Source organism: Anopheles nili, chromosome 2 (genome assembly GCF_943737925.1).
Source record: "Anopheles nili chromosome 2, idAnoNiliSN_F5_01, whole genome shotgun sequence".
NCBI classification, from domain to species: domain Eukaryota; kingdom Metazoa; phylum Arthropoda; class Insecta; order Diptera; family Culicidae; genus Anopheles; species Anopheles nili.
Genome location: NC_071291.1, coordinates 6,180,817 through 6,204,651, shown reverse-complemented (window position 1 = coordinate 6,204,651; position 23,835 = coordinate 6,180,817). Strand labels below are relative to the sequence as shown.

The window sequence follows — 23,835 nt, the reverse complement described above, 5'->3', positions numbered from 1 at the left end:
TTTTTCTAAGCACAGCGTGGTTTAACACAAATTCTTTTTTGACACCCACTTTAACAAGAAAAGGCACTTTGCAAAGAACCACAAACATGTCATCGTTTTTCCAGCAATAGCACGAACGAATGCTGAGTTCATCTCAGCATCATCACAGAGAGCAAAATGATTAACCTCCACCACCTATTAATGGCCATTTGTTTGTAAACGATACAAAAATATGTTTCAGTTCAACCTATCAAGGCAAGATGACAAATAAAAAATTAAGGTATAATAAAGGTATTGGGCCGTGTCAAGGTTATGGAAGTAATCACGCAAGTGAACCAAAAGGAAAAACAAAAAAAAAAGCGCTGTTATTCAAATCGGAATAATGTTGCTTGTCTTCAGTGTTTGCGCGTGTTTTGGCTAGCAAAATAAAAAAAAAGTGTATTCCTGATGAGGACAGTTATCTTTTAATACTTGCGAAAACCATGGTCACAAAAAACGGAAACGAATTTCGGAAAGTGCGCAAAGAAACGAAGCACAGTTACCAGCAGCTTGGTATTTGTCGCTGGTATTTGCACAAGAAAGAAAAAGAAAATAAACTCTACCATTTGCCCCTCGATGCGATGCTTCATTTAGCATTATTTAGAGAGAAAGAGATTTTGTTTAAAGTGGGGGAAAAAGTTTGTGCCTAGCGTATTTGTTAAGATATTTTTGATGTAATGAGGCCATCTCAAGCAAAGTCATCTCCTCGAAGTTTTAGGGATGAAAATGTCCCGGAATTTTGTTACAACCAGCAATTACAAGAAAAAGCTGACAAGTGACGTCAATACCACTGAAAGCAGTATAACAGGTACTTTGAATTAAGCAATCTATTAAAGGCATACCTGTAGGACGTTAGAAACAAATTAAAGTGTCAACAATACTATTACTTAGCTCGTTGACGTCACAACCGTTTAGTACAAACCCATAGAGCATGGTGCTTCAATTGGAGATTTTGTGACGCCTGTCATGAAACGTCTTCATCTGCCGACTTACGTCGGAAGCTCGAATTTGGTAGTATTGCCCTAAATTAAAACCGATTCCAGGGATTCCGTATCCATTACGGGCATCATGGGCTTTTGTTACGTCTATCTCAAGCTCTGCTGTCATCGCCATCGGAGGATTCAACGGACGCTCGAGGGGCAACGGTAACAGATCACTGACGTTTGTCAAAGCCACCTATAGGTGGCCTCCAATCTCCGCACTAGAGAAACGAGATTCTTGTTTCGAGAGACGTCAAATATGGTGCTGGGTCATGCTTCGGCGCCTTATTTTTTCCCAATCTACCCACGCTGAACACGGTCAATTATGATTGAACCGGATGAAGAGTCAATCTTGTTAGCAGCAGCTAACCAGCTACCTGCTACAGCGAGAGATAATTTATTTACCAGCGAAGAAACGAACCGTCCTTTTCCGAAAACTGGACCGTAATCGCTGAACCAGCCAAAAACCGTTCCTTCATTTAATTTATCTGGCTAAACACTCCTACCATCCATCCGCTCTATAGCACGACGGTGGATTCGAGCTACTTCTTTTGGATGATGAAGATTGTCATGTGCCGGCCATTCACGACAAATTCGCTTGCCTGCTTTAGAGGGTTGCTGGGCGGACGATTGATCGGTTGAAAGCCATAATTGATTACTTCTCGGTCACCCTTGTGGTGTTACAGCTTGCCACGGATCGGGAAGGATTAGCGAAATTTGATTTTGGCGATTAGTTACCCAGCGGACCGTACCACCCGATACGGACCATCATTTGAACCAGCAGTTTCAGGTGGGCTAAGGGGTCAAGGCTACGTCTGACCAGAGATAACATGAAAATGGATCCATCGGAACGGCTACACGCGAAGTGAGTAATCGGTGCCCTTTGTCATTCAAACCGCTGTGATAGAGATATAGATTCAACAAATGGGCGATAACATTACCAGATAATAACCACACCATCTTTTCATGATAGCTTTGATCTTGTAGAATCGTAGTCTTAGGTATCATAATGGTGTAATTATCCCTGTCATAACAGCTCCATAATCCATAATCAAATCATGCAAAAAAAAGTCATCGTATATTGTTGGTAATGTCTTATGAAAAGGAAGTATCACGAACAGGTTTAAATGGCAGTCAAGATTACAAAAACGAAAAGTACGGTAGTTACAAAGGAAATCATTTAAAACCCATCTTATGTATATAAGTTGAGCAATCATTTTTAAAAAAGCCTTGAATAAGAATCCATTTAAACAACATATACTACCCACTGTTATGTGTGTTACGTGTTGTTATGTTACTTTTGTAAACAGCACATGTATAATTTTACAGCGTGCCAATGCATACTCGCTGCTTCTTCCCGTTTTGTTTATAATTAAACTTTTTTCCAATCAACCGCTGCCCCATCCACGATACCACCAGCGTTCTGTAACGGTACCATCGATGCATATGAAACGAAAACCAAAACCAAGGAAAATGAAACTCGAAACATAAATTTAATTTCTACTCAGAATTCCGAACGAGGAAACAGTAGCGAGGGCGACCTGATTGTTTTGAATTCTAATCATTCTAGACTGGAGTTCACAAAATGAAAGCTCGTGGCACTTTTTGAGCGTGAGTTGCAAAAATGCTGGAAACTAAAATAAACTATAGAGAAAAAATAAATAGTATAAATTGAATACTAACAGTTGATTCTTAATAATTTCCATCAAGTCGCATTATGATTCTATAAAATACCACTTTAAGATGTAAACTGTACGATGGAATCGAATTTAGTTTAACGTTGCAGTGTCGATTTTGATTCAGGTGTACAGCAACTCTGTTTCTGATATAAACTGAAGTATTTCATTTTCCGATATTTTCACGCATTTTATCCAACTTAGCAGCTGACCATAAACAGGTCGTTCAAAGAGAAAACCCATCGCTTTCACAATCAAACGGAAAACATTGTTGGAATCAAATACCTACAAAGCGAAGGGTTTTATAGCTCGTTGATAAACGAATAAAGGTCAGTTGAGTGTCGTTTTCCAAATCCCGCTTCTTCTTGGGCGACATGCCACGCTCAACTGCTCGTGATGATTGTTCTTTCATCGGTTTGGCACTAATTTTATTTTACTGCACCGTCCGGTATCCATTTTTAATGTCACGCTTGGGCGAATCGATAAAGATGCAAGCAGCACACGGTCTCGCGAAGGACAGTAACGGTAAAAGGAATAAAACAAATAAGAAGGGCAAGCATAAAAAATTCACCCATTTATCGAGCTTTCGATGGCAAAACAGTGGGTGTAACACGTAACCTGCCGGTAGGAGCAAAGCAAGCAGGAAAAGAGCGAGAAGTCCTTCCGAGTGTCGTCCGACAAGCACTTACCTTCTTTTTTGATTTCATCGACTCCAGCTGGCGCTCGGTGTGTTCGCCAATCGAACGACTGCCCCAGAGCTCCCGGCCCATCAGCGAGTAGCAGACGATCATGATCAGCATCGGGATGCCGTAGGTGAGTATCAGAAATACCAGGTTGTAGCTGTCGCGATGAAAAGCAAAAAGAAAAGAAAGACCATGAGACCGCTTGCCACCGGTCGGCTAATTGAGTTATTGTGCAGCAGCTCGTTCCTAATTGAAACCCATCGGAGACTACCATCGCAACCGGCAGAATGTCGGAATGGTTTGGGACGTGTGAGGGATTTCCGTTCGAACACCTCCGTTCAGAATGATATGAGACGTCCGGAAATGCTCGGCGGAATCGATCGCACCTCGAGGTATAATTCGTCCACCGTGTGCTGGGATAAATCGCACCGTCATGGCGTCACGTCGACTCCAAAACAGGAAGATGAAAACAAGATTAATGAAGCAATATGCAACGTAACGAAATGTGATCATGACAATCAACCGGTATGGCGCGGTATTTCCATCAATTGCACGAAAAGCACCCGGGTCCGTCTGTCATTGAAATATCGCAGCTCCATCTAATAAAATTGCAATGCGAACATTACCACAATCAAAAAAAAAATGGATATTTTAATTAAATACCAGTACCAAGGTGAAAAGCAACGACTACGCTCACTTTCAATCTCTTGAAACAAAACCGGAGAAAAACACTCTGCGTTCCTTCGGGTGACATTTTTAATTACCTCACTACCGAACGCCAGACCAAAGCCATCGAAATCTATGCCAGCAGCAGCTGCCGGTGAATGTTGGTTTAGCAATTAGTGTTGCACGCTCCTTACGCGGAATTGCTCCGTTCAAACGAGAACCAGTGGAACCGCCGGAAACGCGCCGAATGTCACCGAGTTGCTATTAATTACTTGGCACTGGTTTAAGGGACCGATTTTCATTTTTCCCAGCGCATAAATCGTGTAATTTTGTAGCAAGCACCGAGCGGAAGCGTTCTTTTCCTTCATCCTTTGCTTCTTGCGATCCTGCCGGTCGTCGCACTAATGTTCAATAGCTACGTGCCAGAACTCATTTCTCGGATCGTCCTCATTTGCCTTCGTTACCTTTCGGTCCGTTAAATCTATTGAAGGATCGAGCGTTGAGGAGGGTAAAAATTTCCAACCTTCCGCCTTTACAGCACCGCCGAGAAGAACCGCCGGGCTCCAGTGAACCGGTCGTAAAACGATCAAAATGTCAAATCATTATCGAAACTAGCGCTCGAAGGCCAGTTTTTATGCCGGTACACCGGGGAAGTAAACGATAAAATAAAGCTCAACCTTCAATCGGCAAAAGTTGCGCAACAGCTCGAACAGCTACGAAGAAGAAATCGTCCCGGAAGGCGAGGACCGACGACAAGACAAACACCAAACCGAACAGGCCAAAAAGCCAAAAAGTACAAAGAACTTGTTTGATCTTTCTGCTCCAATCAGAGACAATATCCTCCGGAAATTTGTAGCAAATGCTGATGAGCGGAGAAGTTGTTTTGGCTAAGCGGAAAAGTGGGCACCGGATGATAAATGTTCATTATTGCTTTCGACTCGGAACCACTCACCGGCGAACGTCGGAAATGGAGCACACGAACAGATGGTGCCGCCATGTAAGATGATGCTCATGCAGTTTGACCTAACGTACGGCAATGAACCAGAACACGTACCCAACACATATGCTGAAATAGAAGGATGACAATGCAGAGAGCACGTTGTCCGGAGCACTTTGCGGTGTTGTGTCTTGTGGAGTGCGATGGTGATAGCTAAAGAGTTTTGTTTCACAAAGAACTCTTTTACGCTGGATCTAAATAAGCATTTCTAGTCTGCTTTCTGTAGAAAAAGTTTTACTACTATCTTATTACGAGGAAACTTTTAGACTTATGAGTTATATTACACCTCCTAAAGTAGTGTGTTCGGAATGGCATCATTGCTGTGACCTAGCAAAAATCTCAAATCCTTTGCCTATTTCAAGTGCCATACCAGCCAAACTATTCTTAAGCAGTTTCGCTAGTTCTAATCGTAAACGAACTGTAAAGATAGTCTCCCTGAAAACAAGTGAGTCGTGGAGAAAATTCCTGGAAATGCCAATGAATAACCAATCAACGTCTCCGGATATACCGTCTGAACCTCAGCTAGACCGCAGGTTTTCCTGAATTCTTGGAATTTCTCTCCCCGAATAGAGCGGAACCATTCCACAAACCAAAACACCCCGAAAACAATGGGGAAAGCACACCTGAAAATCGTTGTTCGATTGCTTGCCCTACGTTGTTCGTAGAAGCACAATGCGCACTAGCCACAAGCCGTAATTGACCACTCGGCGAAAGTTCCCAAAGCTGGCCCACAACTTCGCCCGAATACTTAGTAAGCAAAGCATACGAATCGTCGCTACCATGGACAGGCAACTGAATGCCAACAACCACCGCAAGGCCCGTCTCACATGCTAAGAGGCTTTGCCATCGGGAAATTGGTTGCGGCTTCCTCCGAGCACGCTAGTCCTGTCCCAGTACACCCTGGTAACTTTGGCAGACAGAACGGAACGCTCACTATTGGAGCATAGGAAAAAAGACAAGCGAATGCAAAACAAATGAATGGCAAGCGAAACGAAAAATAAAAAGAAACGCGGGATGCCGAATTTGAAATGTCACTGATTGCATGCAAAGCCCAACCTGCGGCATCCGCGATCGTTCTCGGCTCGAGTAGCAGCTGTCCACGGTTAGAATTGGAATTCACCACTCCACCGTTTGGCCGCACCAGCTGTCCGCCCCGCGACGAAGATTCCTGTGCGAATAGATTATCTGTCATAATATTTCCACATTGACGGTGTGGGCTACGACAGGTAGGAAAATCCATTTCCACGAGCTTGTTTGGCAGCAGGGCACGGAATGAGACTGTCACGTCGCTGGCTGACTGACTGACCCTGACGGTTTGGTCTCTCTTTCGTAACCATCCAAATTTGGCCAGTGTCAGTTAAGCGATTTGTTCCTATACCAACGGTTTTCTACTCATTGCAGATGAGTTCAGAAGAAACTGAATTTGGTTCTCTCGGGTTGTGAAACGCAACACTCGCACTAAGACGCCATTAGGAAACGGAAGAAGCCAACGCTACACAAAGCCACGATGCTGTCCGATAAGAACGGGCTGGGTCTGTATATTGCTATCTTTCACGTTGTTTTTACTCCCTACGGATAGACTGCCATGCCGTCGATGTTTTCGCCGGGGATGTTACGCTTCGAAACAACTCCAACCGACTTTGGCTCGGTGCACGATTCAGCGATATGTATTTCCGGCCTACGAACCTATTCGTATCCTTTCCGCATCTCGTTCTGCTTGTCCGCAGTTTATCGAAACCTAACTCTCGCAAAACCCAACCCCCGAAATGGCATCTGCTCGCAACAGACGTCGGAAAGCGTGCCCTTGGGAAGTCCCATCCCGGAAGGAAGCCAGCACAGCAACTACGGGGATACGCTAAGCATCACATCGTAGCATCGTATCACGCGCATTTATTTTCGTGCCTCAAACACTCACACCGTCGATGAATTAAGGATGCTTTAAGTTCACCGTCTCCACTCGGACCTTCGGTTGTCTCGGGACGGCGTTAATTTTCGTGAAAGCATTTTCCGAGAATACTCGCACGCGCGTCCACCACCCTCACAATAATTCCCTACACCTCACAGCCAACCGGCGACCGTGGATCGGTGGTATAAAATCTCGGCACCGTGTTCGATGCGATATTCCCCCGAAATTGAGTTTCGTGAGAGTATTAACGAAACACAAATCACATTACAACACGCGGAAAATAATGGGTACCGCGTCCGGCTTATTCGGTTATCCGCCCGGATTTGGCATCCGGATGATGCCACAGGTGGAGCTTGACATTGGTGCGACTTGTGGGAAAATGTTTGCCAGCAGTTACCGAAATAAACAAAAAATAACCGACTATTCAACAACCCAATGGCACGACATGGCACCATTGCTGAAGCTCAAGCCGTAAACTTTCCTTTGCCCTCGGTGGTAACGTCGGCTGTGTACCGTTTATTGTGTACCGCAGGCGGTAAGTGTTTACCAACGCAACACACCACCGTGGATAGGTGCCGAATTTTCACTGGCATCACGCTCGAACCACTTCCGGTGTGGGTTGCTTTGTGGTGGCCGGTGTTATGAGCGTAATTCAATTACGTCGCGAGTTTGCAGGATATGCTTGGCGGGATTATGATATGATTGTGAATTCATTAGCCCGTGCTGGGTTGCGGTGGCGTTGGAATGTTGGCCTACGTCAGACACGGCGGAAAAGCGGGTATCTTTGTTCCCGAGAGCGTGTTAGCTGTCACGTGCTGGCTGGGGTTGACTTCAACTGTGCGTTTAATGTACGGATTTGTGCGGGATTACTGTGATTTTCAGTTTTCTCTTTTGCTCCCGACAACCCACTCAAAGCGGCTTAAAGTGGCAGCGCTTTATTGGGCTGCATTTGCTTGCGGTCGCACATGAGAACAATCGCGACCAGTTTGACCCACCACATTGGATGCGAAAACAGTCTTGCTGTAACTTTTATCGATGGTTTTGTCGTTTGAAGCATTGGGCTTCATTTACTAAATTCATTTGATGCTTTAATTGCAGGTACAAAATGAAGGAATGTAAATATGATCGATTCCCTCGATATTGTTTCTAACATTTTGATCTTTTTATTCCGAATCTTCGAATAAATATATATTTCACTACGATTTATACACATATCAAAACATCACTCAAACGATGGTGTGATAAACGATATATTCATAAGGATGCTGTATGATGGAACGTAAATAAAGGATGCATCGTGTATAGTTTAATTCAAATGCGTATTAAGCAATTACTTTTTTTTCATTAATGTTGTTACCTGTACAACGCTCGAAATCTCTTGAGAGTTTTTCGAATGTCCATAATTATATTAACATCTGAGAACTCGTAAGCAAAAGTTTATCCTGAATAAATTTATTTTCGTGTTTGCGCTCTCTAAAGGCTTCTATGGTGAAGGAGAAATACACCGAGGAATGAATAGTGAGAACAATCTCCAATCAATCATATAACTTTGGGTTCCGCGAATTTCTATGATCTCGTGTCGAACACGACTAACACGAGTTGTTTAACACTTGCTACGCGGAACTTATTTCTTATCAGCGCCGTGTGGAAGGAAGTGCTGCTTCATACAGCAAAAATACTTTTCCTAATCAAAATCCTCTTGTGGCCAGGCAGCCACGAACGTCGCTCGTCGTTCAGGGTACTATCCCAGGGGAGATGTACAGACGTTCGTCAATATTCGGAGCGTTAAATTGTTTCTTCCATTTGATCAACCACAGACACGAAACGGTTCCGAGCAGGTCGATGTTTATTTTTACCACTGAGAATAAAAAAAAAACAGAAAATCCCCCGCCAGAAAAAGGTCTTTTCCATCCATTTTTAAGCATTTAACAACCCTACGCTGACCGCATCGCCTGACAGTTGGTAATTTATTTCGCAAACTTTGCATCTGTAGGGACTGGTATGGATCGCTCCGTTCACTATGTATCCGTTTGTATCCGCCAGGGTGCATTTCCGGAGAATAGCTCCCAGTAATGCCGGGTGTTGTAACACATTCCAAACAGATTGTTTAGTCATAAAAAAAAGTTTGCATTCTGCTAAATTTCCATTCCAGAGGATCTAATATCGTCTATGCTTTAAATCATTCCTTTTTGTGCTGGATCCGTTCTCGCCTTTCAACGACGGAGTTGGAAAATTCAATTATTAACAACTAAGGGATTTACACATGAAGGTAGCCGAACTGTGCTCTTGGAAAGCGTTGCCCAAATCACGATTTATTAGCTTCTTCACAGTCTTCCACGCTTCTTCGTCGAACGAGCCTCAGAACATCAACTCCCATAGCATACCCTTGGTTCGTGTTACCCAATGATCGATTTTTTTTTTCGCAGAAGGTCCAGCTTCCGGGCGGTACGATCCAGTGCCATTCTAATGACAATTCAGGGTCTTCCAAATACCACGCGGGCGCGTTCGCTATTCGAGTGGAAGAAACGCGTGACTCGGGTGTGACAGTTTTGTACCACGTCTGACCAGCTGGTCTGCCTCGTGTTCGCTGTTTTTCTTCCAGCTCGTTGGCCAACATAGGCGTGTCTTTTCAGGGAATAAATTTATTTTTTGTGCACGCTATGTGTTCACCGAACGACTGGGCGTTCGAGCGGAAGCTTTCCACAACATTGAGACTAGGGGAAAAAAAATACCTCCAGGAAGCAATGAATAGCTTTGCAGATTGACATTTGCTCATTATTATGATTGAATTTCTGATTATGAAAAATTCAACAAAACAAACTCCGTTTTGTATAGCGAACGGTTAGAAGCTTTTTAGGAGCTTTAGCAGACGCATTGCCGCATGAAATGTTCTCGCAAAACCATAACGCCATCAGCAGCCATCGCATATACCGATGCAGTGACGAACAATGGTTATCTAATTCATGTTTGTAATTTTACCTGTACGATGTACATGCAAGCGGCTGTCGACATCTGTTTTCAAAGAACTCATTATGTTCTCAGTCCCTCGAATGCGATTGAATAACAGTATTTCCATGGAAAGCTATTTCAGATAATAAAAATACCATGTCGAATACTTACATGTAATCAGCCATGGAAGTCGGATATCGTCCATCAGGCCATAGCATGTAGCATACAGTACGGGTTTTGCCATTGTTGTACCTTTTTTGGAAGCAGAAAAGTATAATGAATTACGTTACTCTGAACCGAAAAAATTTGCATGCACAAAAAAACGAGCCCCTGCATTTTTTCCGCTTCCTACTCGTATGATTATCATTAGAGAGGTTCTTATAAACGTAATGATGTTCGCTAAAAGCAAAAAAAAAACAGTCATTATCTCCATTAAACATCGCTAGGTGTAGTTTGCTTAAGGATACTGTTACCGCGATAGGATAGACCGACAATACAATTTAATGATTACCCAACGTTTCGAATGATGTTGCATATTTAATGGGATTTTTTTGACTTCTGAATTTTATGTTTTATGTTTCAAGGTAGATATCAACATATCACTGATGGCACCGAAGAATGTATCATTAAATTACAACTTTACAACTTTACTAAATACCCTAAACTCCGGAAATAGCTCAGTTTATGTCCAAAACTTATTTTCATGCATCTAATCCTGAGCCTTGTCCACTATCGGTACTTACCGCTTCGTCATCACAGTCGAATACATTAGGCACGGTGCCGCCAGGACACAGCTCAACGCCCAGATGATCAAAAGAAAGATCCGAGCCTTCTTCCGTGACGTCCGATGTCGCAAAGGATGTACTATCGCAATGTACCTGGCAAAGAAAGCATGTAAGAAAGCCATAAGAGCAGACGATCATTATTATCGTTCAGTCAACAATGCGATCCACGGGTCTTGGGATCAACTTTCTGGAAGAGCTATTTCTTCATGACATTTCATGCTATTCAATGTCCAAATGCTTAAAATCATCCAAAAAAAAATGTTCGGAGTAAATGATGTCTTATTTTTTCGAAAATTTAATTTTTTTACTGTCGAAGCACGATTTGAATACCACTTTCGATATTTGATTGCAAGTCCTAGATAAATTTCATATTAGCATCAGGATCGATCATGGTGGTTTCCTGGTCATGTATTGATTCTCCCATCCCCATTTTGTGTCACTGAACCTCGGTCATTCTGAAACCACTATACGATTGCAGAGGGAATAGTTTCAAGAAAAAACTCATAAAAAGTCCCGATGATGTCGTATAAAGGAAAGCAATCAGCTCGGAAATACTTATCGAATAAATAGGCCCAATTTTGTTACGGTTGTAACAAGCTCAACTGTCCCACTGTTTCTCACTTCCCTGCGTGCTCCGTCACATCAAAGCTTTGACGTCAAACCATCCACCCAGTGGCGTGTTGTAGCTACAAAAATGCGTATGTCTTGTTCTAGCGTCACAACCAGCTCCCATCCACAGAACCTGGGTTTTTTAAGGTTTCGTTTTCACCGAAACACATCCTTCATAGCCTGTATTGGCGCGTGTTAGTGCACCATCTCGCGGAAATCCGCTACGTGCTGGTAAACGTGTATTCCCTTACATTCGGAACATTTGGGAATTTCAATTATCGTTTTCGATAAAACCCACTGCTCTACGCAATGATTATCTAGCTACTCGAACGCCACATGGGCTTTTCCAAGCAAGGCTCATGTGGGGTATACCGGAAAGAAGCTTTACGTATGCCAGCTCCGACGTAGGCGTGAGACGTTGCTTATCGAATCGCAAACTGAGCACTCGTCATGATGCTCCAAAAATATCGGGTGCGTACGGTGGCATCGACTTTGTCGGTGATAAAGCTGTGATCCCAGAGCTCTGGGTTCACGGAACGGTATCGTCGATGGGCGAACCGCACAGCGTGCGATAGCAAACCGTGACTGTCCCGGGTCCGGTCACACTTCGGGAGACCATAATGCCCCTTGAGCACGCTCGATATGTAGCCGGTCCGTGAAACAAACCGCAAGAAAGATGTTGTAGTTTGTTTGGTCACCTCAAGACATGGGCCCTGCGTCAACCATGACCTATGCTGCGGGTTACTCTCGATGTCGGCTGCGGTTAGTGCGCGATGCTAATGAACTTGAAGCGAATCTTCCGCACCCGCATCATGAACCGTGCACGCACTCAACCACTCTGCACCCGATAAGACGGTTGAGGTTGAGCCTATCGCACATTGTGCGTATGATTAACCCCCTCCACGAAACTATCAAGGACCTATAATAGGGGCCACACCCAAGCCGACTGTCGGCATACCGTGCTACCAACTTGGCGCGTCTCGATCGGTCGTTAATTGTATCCTTGCAGGAAGTGTCAGTGTCAGTGTCTAGCATCCGGACGTTCCTCGTTTTCACACCGTGCTCATAGTCCGCTGCGATGGTGTTTGATAAGAAGCACCTGCTGCTGCTGCTGGACCGGCCTCGGGAGCCAGTGTTCATGGGCAAGGGTCGCGTGGTGTTCGACGTGCCCGACAACTACCTCACGGATCGGTACCGGCCCATTGGGCCAGAAATTCAGAACCGCTTTGGCGAGAACGCGGAGGAACGCATCCCGGTGCGAAGCATCCCTCTGCCCGATCTCCGCATTCCGATGTCACTGGGGCGTCAGGAGCAGTTCTCTCTCTTTATTCCGCGCCATCGTAAAATTGCTGCCCGTCTGATCGACATCTTCATGGGTAAGTGATGTTTTGTGGCGCGTGACGAAAATTTACCCTTGTGCAATTGGTCGTATATTTCATCACTGTCCTTGAATGTGCCATAAATGTGTAGACTAGTTGCTATCTATTTGACTAGATAACAAACAAAAACGACTCTGAGTGTCACACAACTTGAGCAGTTCCGCGAAATGAAAGTACATACTCAACACCCGAACCGACATTTATGCTTTGAACATCCAAGCACAGCACATCCAACTTGCTTGGGTATAACAACTAAAATCATCTCCACGAATTGCGGTTCGACAAGTTTGCGTTCCGATGAAGCTGTGATCGAGATTTGATGATGTAAGAGATTGCTAAATCTAAGTTTGCAGACATTCCTCGAAATATGTGTAACACACGGCATTTGCGACAGCGTTCAAATTGAGCATCGCACGCGTACGGGTTAGTCATATCTACCAAGTGCAAGTGTAACAAATTTGTAGCGGTAATTTTGAGTCTCTTCGTCTTTAAACCATTCGTTACCTTGCAAAACTCTTTCACCTGTGCTGTGAACAAAAGCTCACAATCGTGTAGTTCTTCGAAATAGTTTCCATCCTTAAAATGAATCCATATCTTGCATGCCAATAGGATAGCGTGTATCTACGAAGTCTACACTAAATAGGCATTCCATAAAAGCGCAAAAAAACGTTAAGGAAACAACGATTCGCTACAATGAACACACTTCGGCGTACCATGTTGATTTCGTATCCTGACAGTAAAAGCGAAACTTTGCAGACCACCTGTCAGCACGCGCTCCCAGTGGGTGGAAACAGATTTTCGTTACTAGGACTACTTTGTGCCGGACCGATTCTTCATTGGAACGGCGGTTCAATATGCGACGCGACACTTGACTGATTGCGAGTACCTTGCTCACTTATGCGCCAAACGTTTCAAAGAGCTATCCGAGCCGTTTTTAACACACGAATCCAAATGCAAATGTACCGCCTTCAAGACGGACTTGAGCTCGTCCGTTAGGTCGTACATGTTCTGGGAGTTAGTGCCAGATTTCTCGCGATAATGTATGCCAAAGACGACATGCTTCGCCTTTTGTGTCGAGATCCAACTCGAAGCGTAAACCGCAATCAATTGCTGGCTTCCATCTGCAAGATTGCTCATTCACCGTGTGTCACCGCGCTGAGGGTAAAAGCAATCCAACACGCCCTCCTGACATTTCGCAGAGATCGAACTAATCAAACGAATCAAGCAAATTTCGGATCGGTTCGAACTGCTAATGGTTCGTACCACCAAACAGCTTCGCGTTTTTGGGTGCTTTAAGAAAGCCTTCCTAGCCTTCCTAACTCATCCTACTCATACGCCTCCACTCAGAGACGGCTTCCTTGATTGCGTAGAGCCGTCTGTCAAAGCGACAGAAATGCGTTTATCTTCCCGCTTGGCGTTGAAACGCGCCCGACATCAAAGCGATGTCGTCGCGTAAGGAGCCGTATGATTACCAGATATTGGAAAAGCTTTTCCCCATATATCCTTTGCTACCCGAACGGTAAACAATTTGCTTGGGCGTTCTACAAGCAATAACCGCCGAGGAATCGGGAGCGAACGTACTGCAAGAGGCACTTGCCGGCACGGGATTAATGTCTAATGCTTCAAGCGGGCTCGGGCTGAGTGGTTTAGGGGTGCAATTGAGCGTGTTGTGCTGTTCAACGGCATTTTTCGCAAATTATCACCGAGCGGTAGGAGGTATTTTCTTCTAAAGCCCAAAGAAAATTACTGCTTGTTTTTCATATCATGCTTCTTTTGTTCACGCGGCATATAATCTCTGGTTGGTTTAAAAAAAAACAAGTAAAAATATGACTGCTTACAAGTTTATTTTTGTACAATATATCATTCAAAAAGCATCGCTCATTTTACAAGGTTTGTTTTCTACGCTGCGTACATTGCAGAAAATGAGATGAAATTGTGCTTTTTATGCCAACACATTTTTACACCTCCCCAGTAAATAGCAGCCCTGAAGTAGGTTCCATAAAGTCACCTTAAAGTTGTTCATTCTTAAAAAAAAGTGGGACTAGACAAATTGTACGGTTACACAATCACAATTACGCATTCATAATTCAGCCTATGTTTTGTTTAGGAAGGCAAAGACAAAGCATAGGTCCAAGTATACATCGATTCTTAAGCCAAATAAACCAGATCACAGATGGCACGGAATATTTTGCATTAAATCGTGCTAGCCACGAATGCGAACGCCATATGGAATGTCATGGCATATTTGCTGGTTTGAGAAATTTCTCAAGATAAAATTTCCTTTTCACATATCTATTACTTCTCTCAAAAGGCATGTTTTTTATGTAAAAATAAACAATATACTCTGCTTCAATCTTTAACACCGTTTGTCATCGTAAATAAAATCCTTTGAATAAAATCCTCTGAAATTATTTACAAACAACTCGTATAACAATAGCGCAGAAGCTTTTAAGAGACAGCAACAAACTCCAAGCTAAAGGAATAAGTAAAAATAGCATTGCAAAAGCTAAAGTATTACACGCTCATACAATACTGCATAAAGCAATTTTGTTTGTACGAATTTAACTGTTGTGTAGGTATACATTTCAATCGATTTAAAAGCTCATATAAAGGTATTTTCATCATTCCTCGTCAGAGGCTCTTTATCGTATGCTTTTGAACCAATTTGTTTCAATCTGGCTCAGTGAATTATTACACCACAGCAAAAAATCAATTAATTTAAAAGCCTCACCGTGACAACATTTGGTGTTATTAATACCATTTCAAAAGCATTCCGCAGCTTTCGACAAGACACTCAAACCGCCTCAGGTGTGTACATGCCTGCGATCCGTCTGTGATGCCAAAATCTGGAGTCTCTTTGCGGAAATATTTAGCACGGGGTAGTAAAAATATCATCCAATGAAAAACATGCCCAACTTTTACGCCTGTCCCTGTCATCGCTAGCATTTGCCGTAAGATATCAAATCAAACCGCGCCTGTCCTTCTCAAGAACATGTCCAGCGGGTGTGCCAGGCGGGTGTGAAATACATTGCTCATTTTGGCACCTTCCGTGAGCAACTTTCTTCGGGGCAAATTTCGTTTGAGCTACTCGAGCAAAGTTAACAAACTACACCAAACAATCCGCCAAAGCCTCGATACAGTCCGCTGTTGGCGGTGTTGCTCTTTTCGTTCTCGCAATTGTTTTCCTTCGGGAAATATTTGTCTTCCGCCAGACACGCAGAGCCGTGGCGAGATTTGCCTCCATTAGCGGGTTTGCAGCCGGGTCCGGGAAGTTGGCCCAAACGGGAGCAAAAATAGCACTTTATGTTTATCTCTCCATTTTGCCAATTATTTCCCATGATCTGTCCGACGCCGCAGAAGCGGTAGTACAGCCGAGAGTGGTTTGCGAGTCGGTACATTTACATTCACTTCAATCTCAGCCGCATAAGATGTCAACAAAGGAAAACTAAATTATCGGCCATTCCACTGGATAGATTCGAGCGATGGGTTTTTTTTTCGCAGCTCATTTTTGGAATTACGATCATTTTGATGACTTTTTGTTTGCTTTTAGTACTGTTTTACGAGTTTAGAAATTGATTGTTGACACGAACGGTGTCACCCCACTGTTGTCATGCTCGAACCGGCTCTTGATAACTTCCCGAATCATCGTTACAGGCATGCGAAACGTAGAGGACTTGCAGAGCTGCGCCGTGTTTGCTCGTGATCGTATCAATCCGTACCTTTTCAACTACGCTCTGTCGGTGGCGTTGCTCCACCGAAAGGACACGCACGATCTCGATCTGCCGACAATCATTGAAATCTTCCCGGACAAGTACGTCGACTCGAAGGTGTTCGCTCAGATCCGTGAGGAAGCGACGGTCGTGCCAGAGGGCATGCGCATGCCAATTGTCATCCCGAAGGACTACACCGCGTCCGACCTGGACGAGGAGCATCGTCTGTGGTATTTCCGCGAGGACATTGGCGTCAACCTACACCACTGGCATTGGCATCTGGTCTACCCGTTCGATGCGACAAACCGCGCCATCGTGGACAAAGACCGTCGTGGTGAGCTGTTCTACTACATGCACCAGCAGCTGGTGGCGCGTTACAATTTCGAACGCTTCAGTAACCGGCTGCAGCGCGTCAAGCGCCTTAACAACCTGCGTGAACCCATCGGTGAGGGATACTTCCCAAAGCTAGACTCGCTGGTGGCGAGCCGAGCTTGGCCGGGTCGTGTTGACTCGAGTGTGCTGAAGGACCTGAACCGCGAGGCGGATCAGATCAAGCAGGACGTTGCCGACCTAGAGCGCTGGATAGATCGCATTTACGAGGCCATCCACCAGGGGTTCGTGGTCGATGTAGGTATCATGCAGCATATGAGCCAGGCATAGGAGCCACTAACTGTTCTGGATCCCCGTTCACGCAGGAGTCCGGCAATCGCATCCCGTTGGACGAGCAGAAAGGCATCGATCACCTGGGCAACATTATCGAGTCGTCAATTCTGTCACCGAATCGGCAGCTGTACGGTGACATGCACAATATGGGCCACGTCTTCATCTCGTACGCGCACGATCCCGATCATCGGCACCTGGAATCGTTCGGTGTTATGGGTGATGTCGCGACGGCTATGCGCGATCCTGTCTTCTATCGCTGGCACTCGTACATCGACGACATCTTCCAGGAGCACAAGAATAAGCTGACACCATACACGCGCGGTCAGCTCACCTTCGATGGCATATCCATCACAGGCATCACGGTGCAGCCCGAGGACGGACAACCGAACACGTTCCAGACTTTCTGGCAGCAGTCGGACGTGGATTTATCTCGTGGCATGGACTTTGTCCCACGGGGCAACGTCTTCGCTAGGTAAGCTGCCTGCCAGTGTCCTGGCGTGCCATGATGGATTTGCAAAAATTCACAAGCCATCCAACGTGAAACTCAGCGGCACTCAAATGGCTGACGATTATTGCCACATGCTTCGACAAGCGTGTAGCTGCTTTTTCGTACCGCATCGTTGTTGTGCAATTTTGTCAACAACGGCTTACAGGCGTCACCTCTGTCAGCCGATTACTACGCCTATCTCTCTGCACGAGCGAGAAATCATCATTAGCGAAAAGGGGAATAATTTATATCAAGCAATCGGATGATTGCTAACGAGTTTCCAAGTGGACAATAACTCCCAACGACAGCCATACCATACGGAGGCGAGCAAAAAAAAACACCAACATTTACATCGGCCAATTACCCGCTAATCCGGTCGCATGATCATCTCTCATCGCTTCCCGCACATGTCAGCTGTTTGTCGGCCATTTTTCACACGTCATGGGCCGTCCTGACCATCCTTTTGGTCTACTGTCGGGAGCTGGTTTAACACGGGAGCCCGTGGTAGGGATGTTCGATTGCAATTTGATTGAATTAACACGACACCCTTACGTAGGCGGTTGCTGAGGGAGGTTGCTCGGTTGGATATTACGTGTCCGTCGCTTCGTGCTGGAATGGACGCCGAGCTGGAAATGCCGCGCAAACAGCGTGCGATGATGGATGTGCAATGATGCGTTTCTGTCAGGATCAGTAACTCCGGTTACGGACGTGTGTGCCCCGGAAAAACTACACCGTTTAGCGTACCGATTCGCTCGCATGTCCTGGCAGAGTGGCTACGATTACCGTATTGGAACACGGTTCTTTTGCTCGGTGAGCCATGCACCGTGTTTTGTTGAAAAAAAAAGAAACTATTCCGGATGTCGGGTCGAAGTTCGGTCGCAATCTGTACATAATTCATCTAACACATATCCGTTGATTACGTGGTGATGGTGGGTGAACTAGTGTTATTGATTTCCGTACACTAAACCGGGCATATGGCCGCTTGACGAAATCAATATCCCAATTATATTTCGTTTGGGTAGCTGTTTTGTGCCCACGGGCAACAGAACGCTTAATTGGACAGCGTTTTGCACGTCATCACGCATTGCATAAGCTGAATCGAGCATACATTTACGAACACAAAGGATACTCATTTGATGGCGGCAACGCGTTGTAATCTCTATTCAGCGTGTTCCGTTGTCCGGGCAAGACAAACACAAAATCCTAATCAAATTTAACTACTGCTTGCTTTTATGCAAACCGAAACGTTTTCAAAATGAGCCACTCGTTATCTGTTCAATGCGTTGCGTGTTTGCACTTACCTCAATAAATACGCCGACCGAAAAGGGTCGGATTTGGAGTTTCCTAAACAGAGCCTCCCGATGCATGGATGGTTTATGTTCACTTGCCAAAAGTTTCATGCGGAAAATTGGCACTGGCGTGTGCACATAATGGCAGGAACTGGTTATACAGGGTGGCTCATAAATTTGGCGAATCTTGCATTCCGCAAGCCTCGGGTGGGACGGAGCTTTCGGAGAGCTAGCAGAAATAGAGCTTCGGATATGCGGGTGCATGATAGCTAAGTTGGTAGCGTAATTTACCCTTGCAAGGCGAGTGTTGGCAAAACTTTCTTCGTTTTAATTATAGTCTTCAAAACAGCACACAAGAGAAGGTTTCTCATGACACTCTAATGAATTGCATTTCCTAAGCTACCACTTACGGTTGTTATTCCATACGTTGCATGAAGTAAGATTCAATTACTGATGGAAGAATTTTAATTTAAATGTCAAATCTTTGTTTGTTTTAAACTTTGAACGCGTTTAAAAGTGCACAAACAAATGCTGATACAACCAATCTGCTATTTTTATCTAAACTTATTAACTTATTCCACACCGAAATCATGATACAAAGAGATTCTTTAATCATCACAAACAATGGCTTGGTAGCATATTTTTATAATTAAATGAATTTAAACTTGAGTTTTCAATCGTACTGGGTATCTTATCTTGATCGAGCTTCTGCATTTTAACAACACCATTCAGATTCACCCACCTTCAACACTCTCCATTCGTGACCACGATCACGATTGACAATGAATCCGACGCGCAGCGAATGGCGTTCGTGCGAATTTTCCTAGCGCCCAAGAATGACGAACGCGGAACACCGATGGTGTTTCGGGATCAGCGGCTGTTCATGGTGGAGCTGGACAAGTTTCTTGTAGCTCGTAAGTAGGACGCAAAGCCAGATGAGGACGCTTCGACAGGTGTCATTCCGTATCGTTCTCTTACAGTACGTCCTGGCTCCAATCGTATTCGTCGTCGCTCGAAGGAATCCACGGTCACGATCCCGTTTGAGCGGACATTCCGGAACCTGGATCAAAATCGACCCGAACCCGATACTGCTGCGGAAGCCGAGTTCAACTTCTGTGGTTGCGGATGGCCCGCTCATATGCTAATACCCAAGGGTCTTCCGGAGGGATTGCCAGCGGACCTGTTCATCATGGTTTCAAACTACGAGGAGGACCGGGTAGTACAGGACTTGGTTGGTACGTGTAACGATGCGGCGTCATACTGCGGAGTGCGCGATAGACTCTACCCGGACCGCAAACCAATGGGGTATCCATTTGACCGAGCGGCCCGCAGTGGAGTCGACACGTTGGCCAACTTCTTGACACCCAACATGGCCGTGCAGACAGTTGCAGTGGTCCATAACGATCGTACGGTGAACCGTACAGGTTAGAATCGTATCAATCGAAATGTTTTAATAAATAATCCCAGCATTTAGATACTGATTTCACAGCCGCTTAGTGTCTTGCTAGATCCATTTTGAATGTGAAAGAAGAAAATTCAAACATCTACAAAAGCGGAAAGTTCAAACACTTTCTAAAGCGATGTCTCATTGCAGCTCCCATGCTTATATCGCTCAAGAAAATCGAAATGATTCGTTCGGTGTAGATCTGAAATCTTTCGCTACTTCAAGAGTTCAATAATCATCACATCAATACGTCCAAAACACGTTTGCGAAATAGAAATCTGTATGGAATCCGTAATCGTACGATCCTTTTTTCGACAGCGCGCCTCGAAATGGGCCAAGACACGCTCGCATTTCAAGAAGCAAATAATCGCCAACGATAAGACCGCTAGTGATTGCTGTCACTGTCACGCAAAGCAACATCTTTCCGCTGATAGGTTTGGTCGGGGTTCTGCGTTAACTGACGAGCCATATCGATGGCAATATCTAAAACCCTTCCCGGTATGGAAAAGCGAAATTCATTTTTTTTCCTAATCGTATTTTTTTCTGCTGATAGAATTCACAACACATGGCAAGTGACATTTCCTCACGATGTGTAATGGTTTTTGTAGGATCAAATTTCTCCCAGCTCTTAGAAACGATGGTGCACCGCTTCCCACATTTCAAGCGCGACACCTGACCAGTTTTGAAACTTAATTTTATACGCAAGCGAACCAAAGAGTACGCCGAAGGTTTAAGAACACGCAACCTGATGCGAGGGTTTGCGAAATTTGATATTGACGAAACTATTCTTATCGGAAAGTTAGCCTCGTTTGATCACGGAGCCTGTGAAAAGTTTATGTTTTACAGGGCATGACAGTATTACGAATTGTTTTTAAACTTATCAATGATGTTAGTGAACAGGAAGCATTTGTGCATTAATTTTTGGTTACAAACTGAATCCTGAACTACGAACTTGCTAGTCTCCAATAACTAAAAACAATAAATCTAAAAAGTGCAAAAATGTTTTAAGATTTTTTTATTTAAAATCTACAGTCTAGAGTCTGACCAGCCTCGTTTAGCTTGTTGGTACAAATTACGAGAGCTTCATTTTATAAACAAATATTTGAAATCCCTTACCGATCAAATGATATAGCCACGAGCGTGAAGACAGAAGACGCAACGGACATGTTTGCCATGAAGTTGTTGATCGTGCAATATACCGACCCAAACGGCCAGTCCGAGTTGAGCATAAAGATGAAGTTGAAGGCGCAGTTCAGCGAGGACATCAACAGGTCAGCCACGCTCAAATTCAACAGGAAGTAGTTTGTCACCGTGCGCATTCGCCGATGGGCTGTGAAAGAGAGAAGGCAGAAAAAAGTGTAAAGAGTAATTGTAAAATTATTTTGTGACTTTTTGGGTCGTTGCTCTTTTGTGCCTTTTGCATCTACGAGATAGCAAAAAGAAGAGCGTTGACCAACGCCATTAATTTCAGCTAACAGGATATGCTCGACCGACAATACCAGGTGCCTCACAACCTTGCAAAGTACTCCAACGTTAGCAGTTCCCATACTACATACAGGCTCCGAAATCTGCTGCCATTCGAAAAACTTTTTCAAACACCGTTTACTGAGTGCCTGTTAACTGCAGAAGCACTGCAACAGTATGATGTATGTATTTGCTTTTTTAGCCACTACCCACTAACCCAGTTGCATGCTGAGAAGCTCAAGCAAACTGCGTTTAGCAAAGCTACATGCGTACGGCTGTCGTTTTTTAATTTTTATTATTTGTTCTTCCGATCCAAAGTTGGATCTGAGGATGTCTAGAATTGTTCGCAAAATTGAAAATTCTAGATGGAACTGTTCACTGAAAATACTAGTCTTGCCACTTTTTTCCGTATTAACAGAATCCGTATCAACAAAATTACCCACGGGTTTTAAGCTTAGTACAGTGCTAACTTATATTCGTAGTTAGCACTGTACTAAGCTTAAAACCCGAGGGTAATTTTGTTGATTTTAAACACTGCATCTTCTGCACACGGTACGTGCCATTTTTGAACGTCAATAAATTTAAAAACCATACAAGCAACGTAGAAATGAGTTGACCTGCTATGTGGACATATTTCAAAACAAAAAACGCGATAGTTATTTTAACTACAAATATATGTAAAAAAAATTATATCCAAATTAATTAATATATAACCAAATAAAGCGTTTAATTTCGCATTCGCCATTTTTCGATGCTTGATGTGTTATTAGACACAGGGGCAATGTGCCAGAACAAGCAAAATGAAGTTGATTGCAAATGCAATTTTGAAGATAAAAGAAAGTCAACCAGCCATTCTGATTGCAGAAACATCATCCTTTTTATGAGTACAGTTCTTTCCAAAAATTATGCAAAATTAAGTTGGCGCCGAGCGAGGAACACGAGTTGCCCTAGGGTCAGAAAAAACTCTTCGTAAATAGCGCAATGTTTGATTTTCTTGGAATTTTTCTAACACTTGGAAATTTTATCCTAAAGCGCATGGGTAAACATCACAGCTGGATGGAAATGCGAGCGTAACTTACGAACGATGAAGCGGTAGTCAATCATCTCATTTTCGTCCAATAGCTTCCATAACTTTTTGCCGCATGTAGACACCGGGCCATAACTTCTTCTTCTTGAAACCCGCGTCTAGATGACGGGTCAGCTTCTTTGTCGAAATACGTTCAAAAAGAATGTCAAAGAAAACAAGAAACGTGTTATCCTAACGAGGTGAACGGTATTGCTCTTTGACGCACCGTTAGTAGTGCGGCCAATCACCAAACGCAAGCATCGTTAGCAACATCGTTTCGTCGCCAATCAAATTTGAATCCTTCGTTACATTTTTGTAAGCTTCTAACCGATGAGTTCATTGCTATTTGTCTGATGAATTTTTGAATGTTGTTTTTGTGTTCAAGTAATCTCTAGAATAACATCGTTTTGTTCAATAAATAAAATTATCTTCAACAACTTTTCTGCCAGAAGATTTAGTTCATTGTAGTGTGGATATGGTTGACTTCATTCATTAGAAGTGTGAACAGTTCAAGTACGGCGAAAATACAAAAATGGTCTATTTGACAAATTACGTTAAGTTTTCTTTAAATGTACTAGATTTAGAAACTCTAACTCGGTTCAATGGTACAATGCATCCTACGAAACAACGTTCATCTTTATGTTAAACCAAGTCTTAGTCCTTAATATATATTTTGGGAGTTACAGGAGGAGTATCGCTTCTAGTTTTGAACTTTTGGAATCCGAACTTTTTTAAATAAGTGTCATTATTGTTTAATCTACAAGATCTACATAACTTTATCGTAGGCCGTACTTTAACTCATTGTATCGTTTTAACTTAATTTCGAATCGGACCACCACAGACAGTATTCCTAAATGAATGCTTTTCTTTCACAAAAGTCCACTTATTTTGCCAGATTCGGAAGGAATTTCGAGTCTTTGGGTGTTTTTTTAAATATCTTAACATATTACTATTAGCATCCGAATTACAGCTCGAAAGAAAAACCAGTTGGAAATTATTCTGCCAACCAGCCGGTGTGTCTCGGTCGTGAGGTAAAACCACAAAATCATGTGCAAACTTTGCCG

The 23,835-nt window shown here is 43.8% G+C and overlaps 2 protein-coding genes across 2 annotated transcripts in view; one reads left to right on the top strand and one right to left on the bottom strand.

Annotated features, from left to right (window-relative positions):
* Window positions 1-23,835, bottom strand: part of LOC128730279 (tachykinin-like peptides receptor 86C) — a 37,637-nt gene that overhangs the window by 6,900 nt on the left and 6,902 nt on the right. Inside the window, exons 3-6 of the mRNA XM_053823318.1 lie at window positions 21,358-21,571; window positions 10,619-10,753; window positions 10,047-10,127; window positions 3,364-3,514 (exon numbers count right to left, since the gene is read on the bottom strand). Coding sequence (XP_053679293.1) covers window positions 3,364-3,514; window positions 10,047-10,127; window positions 10,619-10,753; window positions 21,358-21,571 — 581 coding nt within the window. The remainder of the gene's footprint in view (window positions 1-3,363; window positions 3,515-10,046; window positions 10,128-10,618; window positions 10,754-21,357; window positions 21,572-23,835) is intronic.
* Window positions 12,348-20,226, top strand: LOC128730278 (phenoloxidase 2). The gene is made up of 5 exons (XM_053823317.1): window positions 12,348-12,645; window positions 16,303-16,985; window positions 17,054-17,493; window positions 19,530-19,711; window positions 19,778-20,226. The coding sequence occupies exons 1-5, from the start codon at window positions 12,348-12,350 to the stop codon at window positions 20,224-20,226; spliced, it is 2,052 nt and encodes a 683-aa protein (XP_053679292.1).

Coding starts and splice junctions, on each gene's coding strand:
- LOC128730278 (XM_053823317.1), top strand. CDS start 12,348: ATGGTGTTTGATAAGAAGCACCTGCTGCTGCTGCTGGACCGGCCTCGG. Junction 12,646..16,302: donor TCTGATCGACATCTTCATGG/GTAAGTGATGTT, acceptor TCATCGTTACAG/GCATGCGAAACGTAGAGGAC. Junction 16,986..17,053: donor ACCAGGGGTTCGTGGTCGAT/GTAGGTATCATG, acceptor CCGTTCACGCAG/GAGTCCGGCAATCGCATCCC.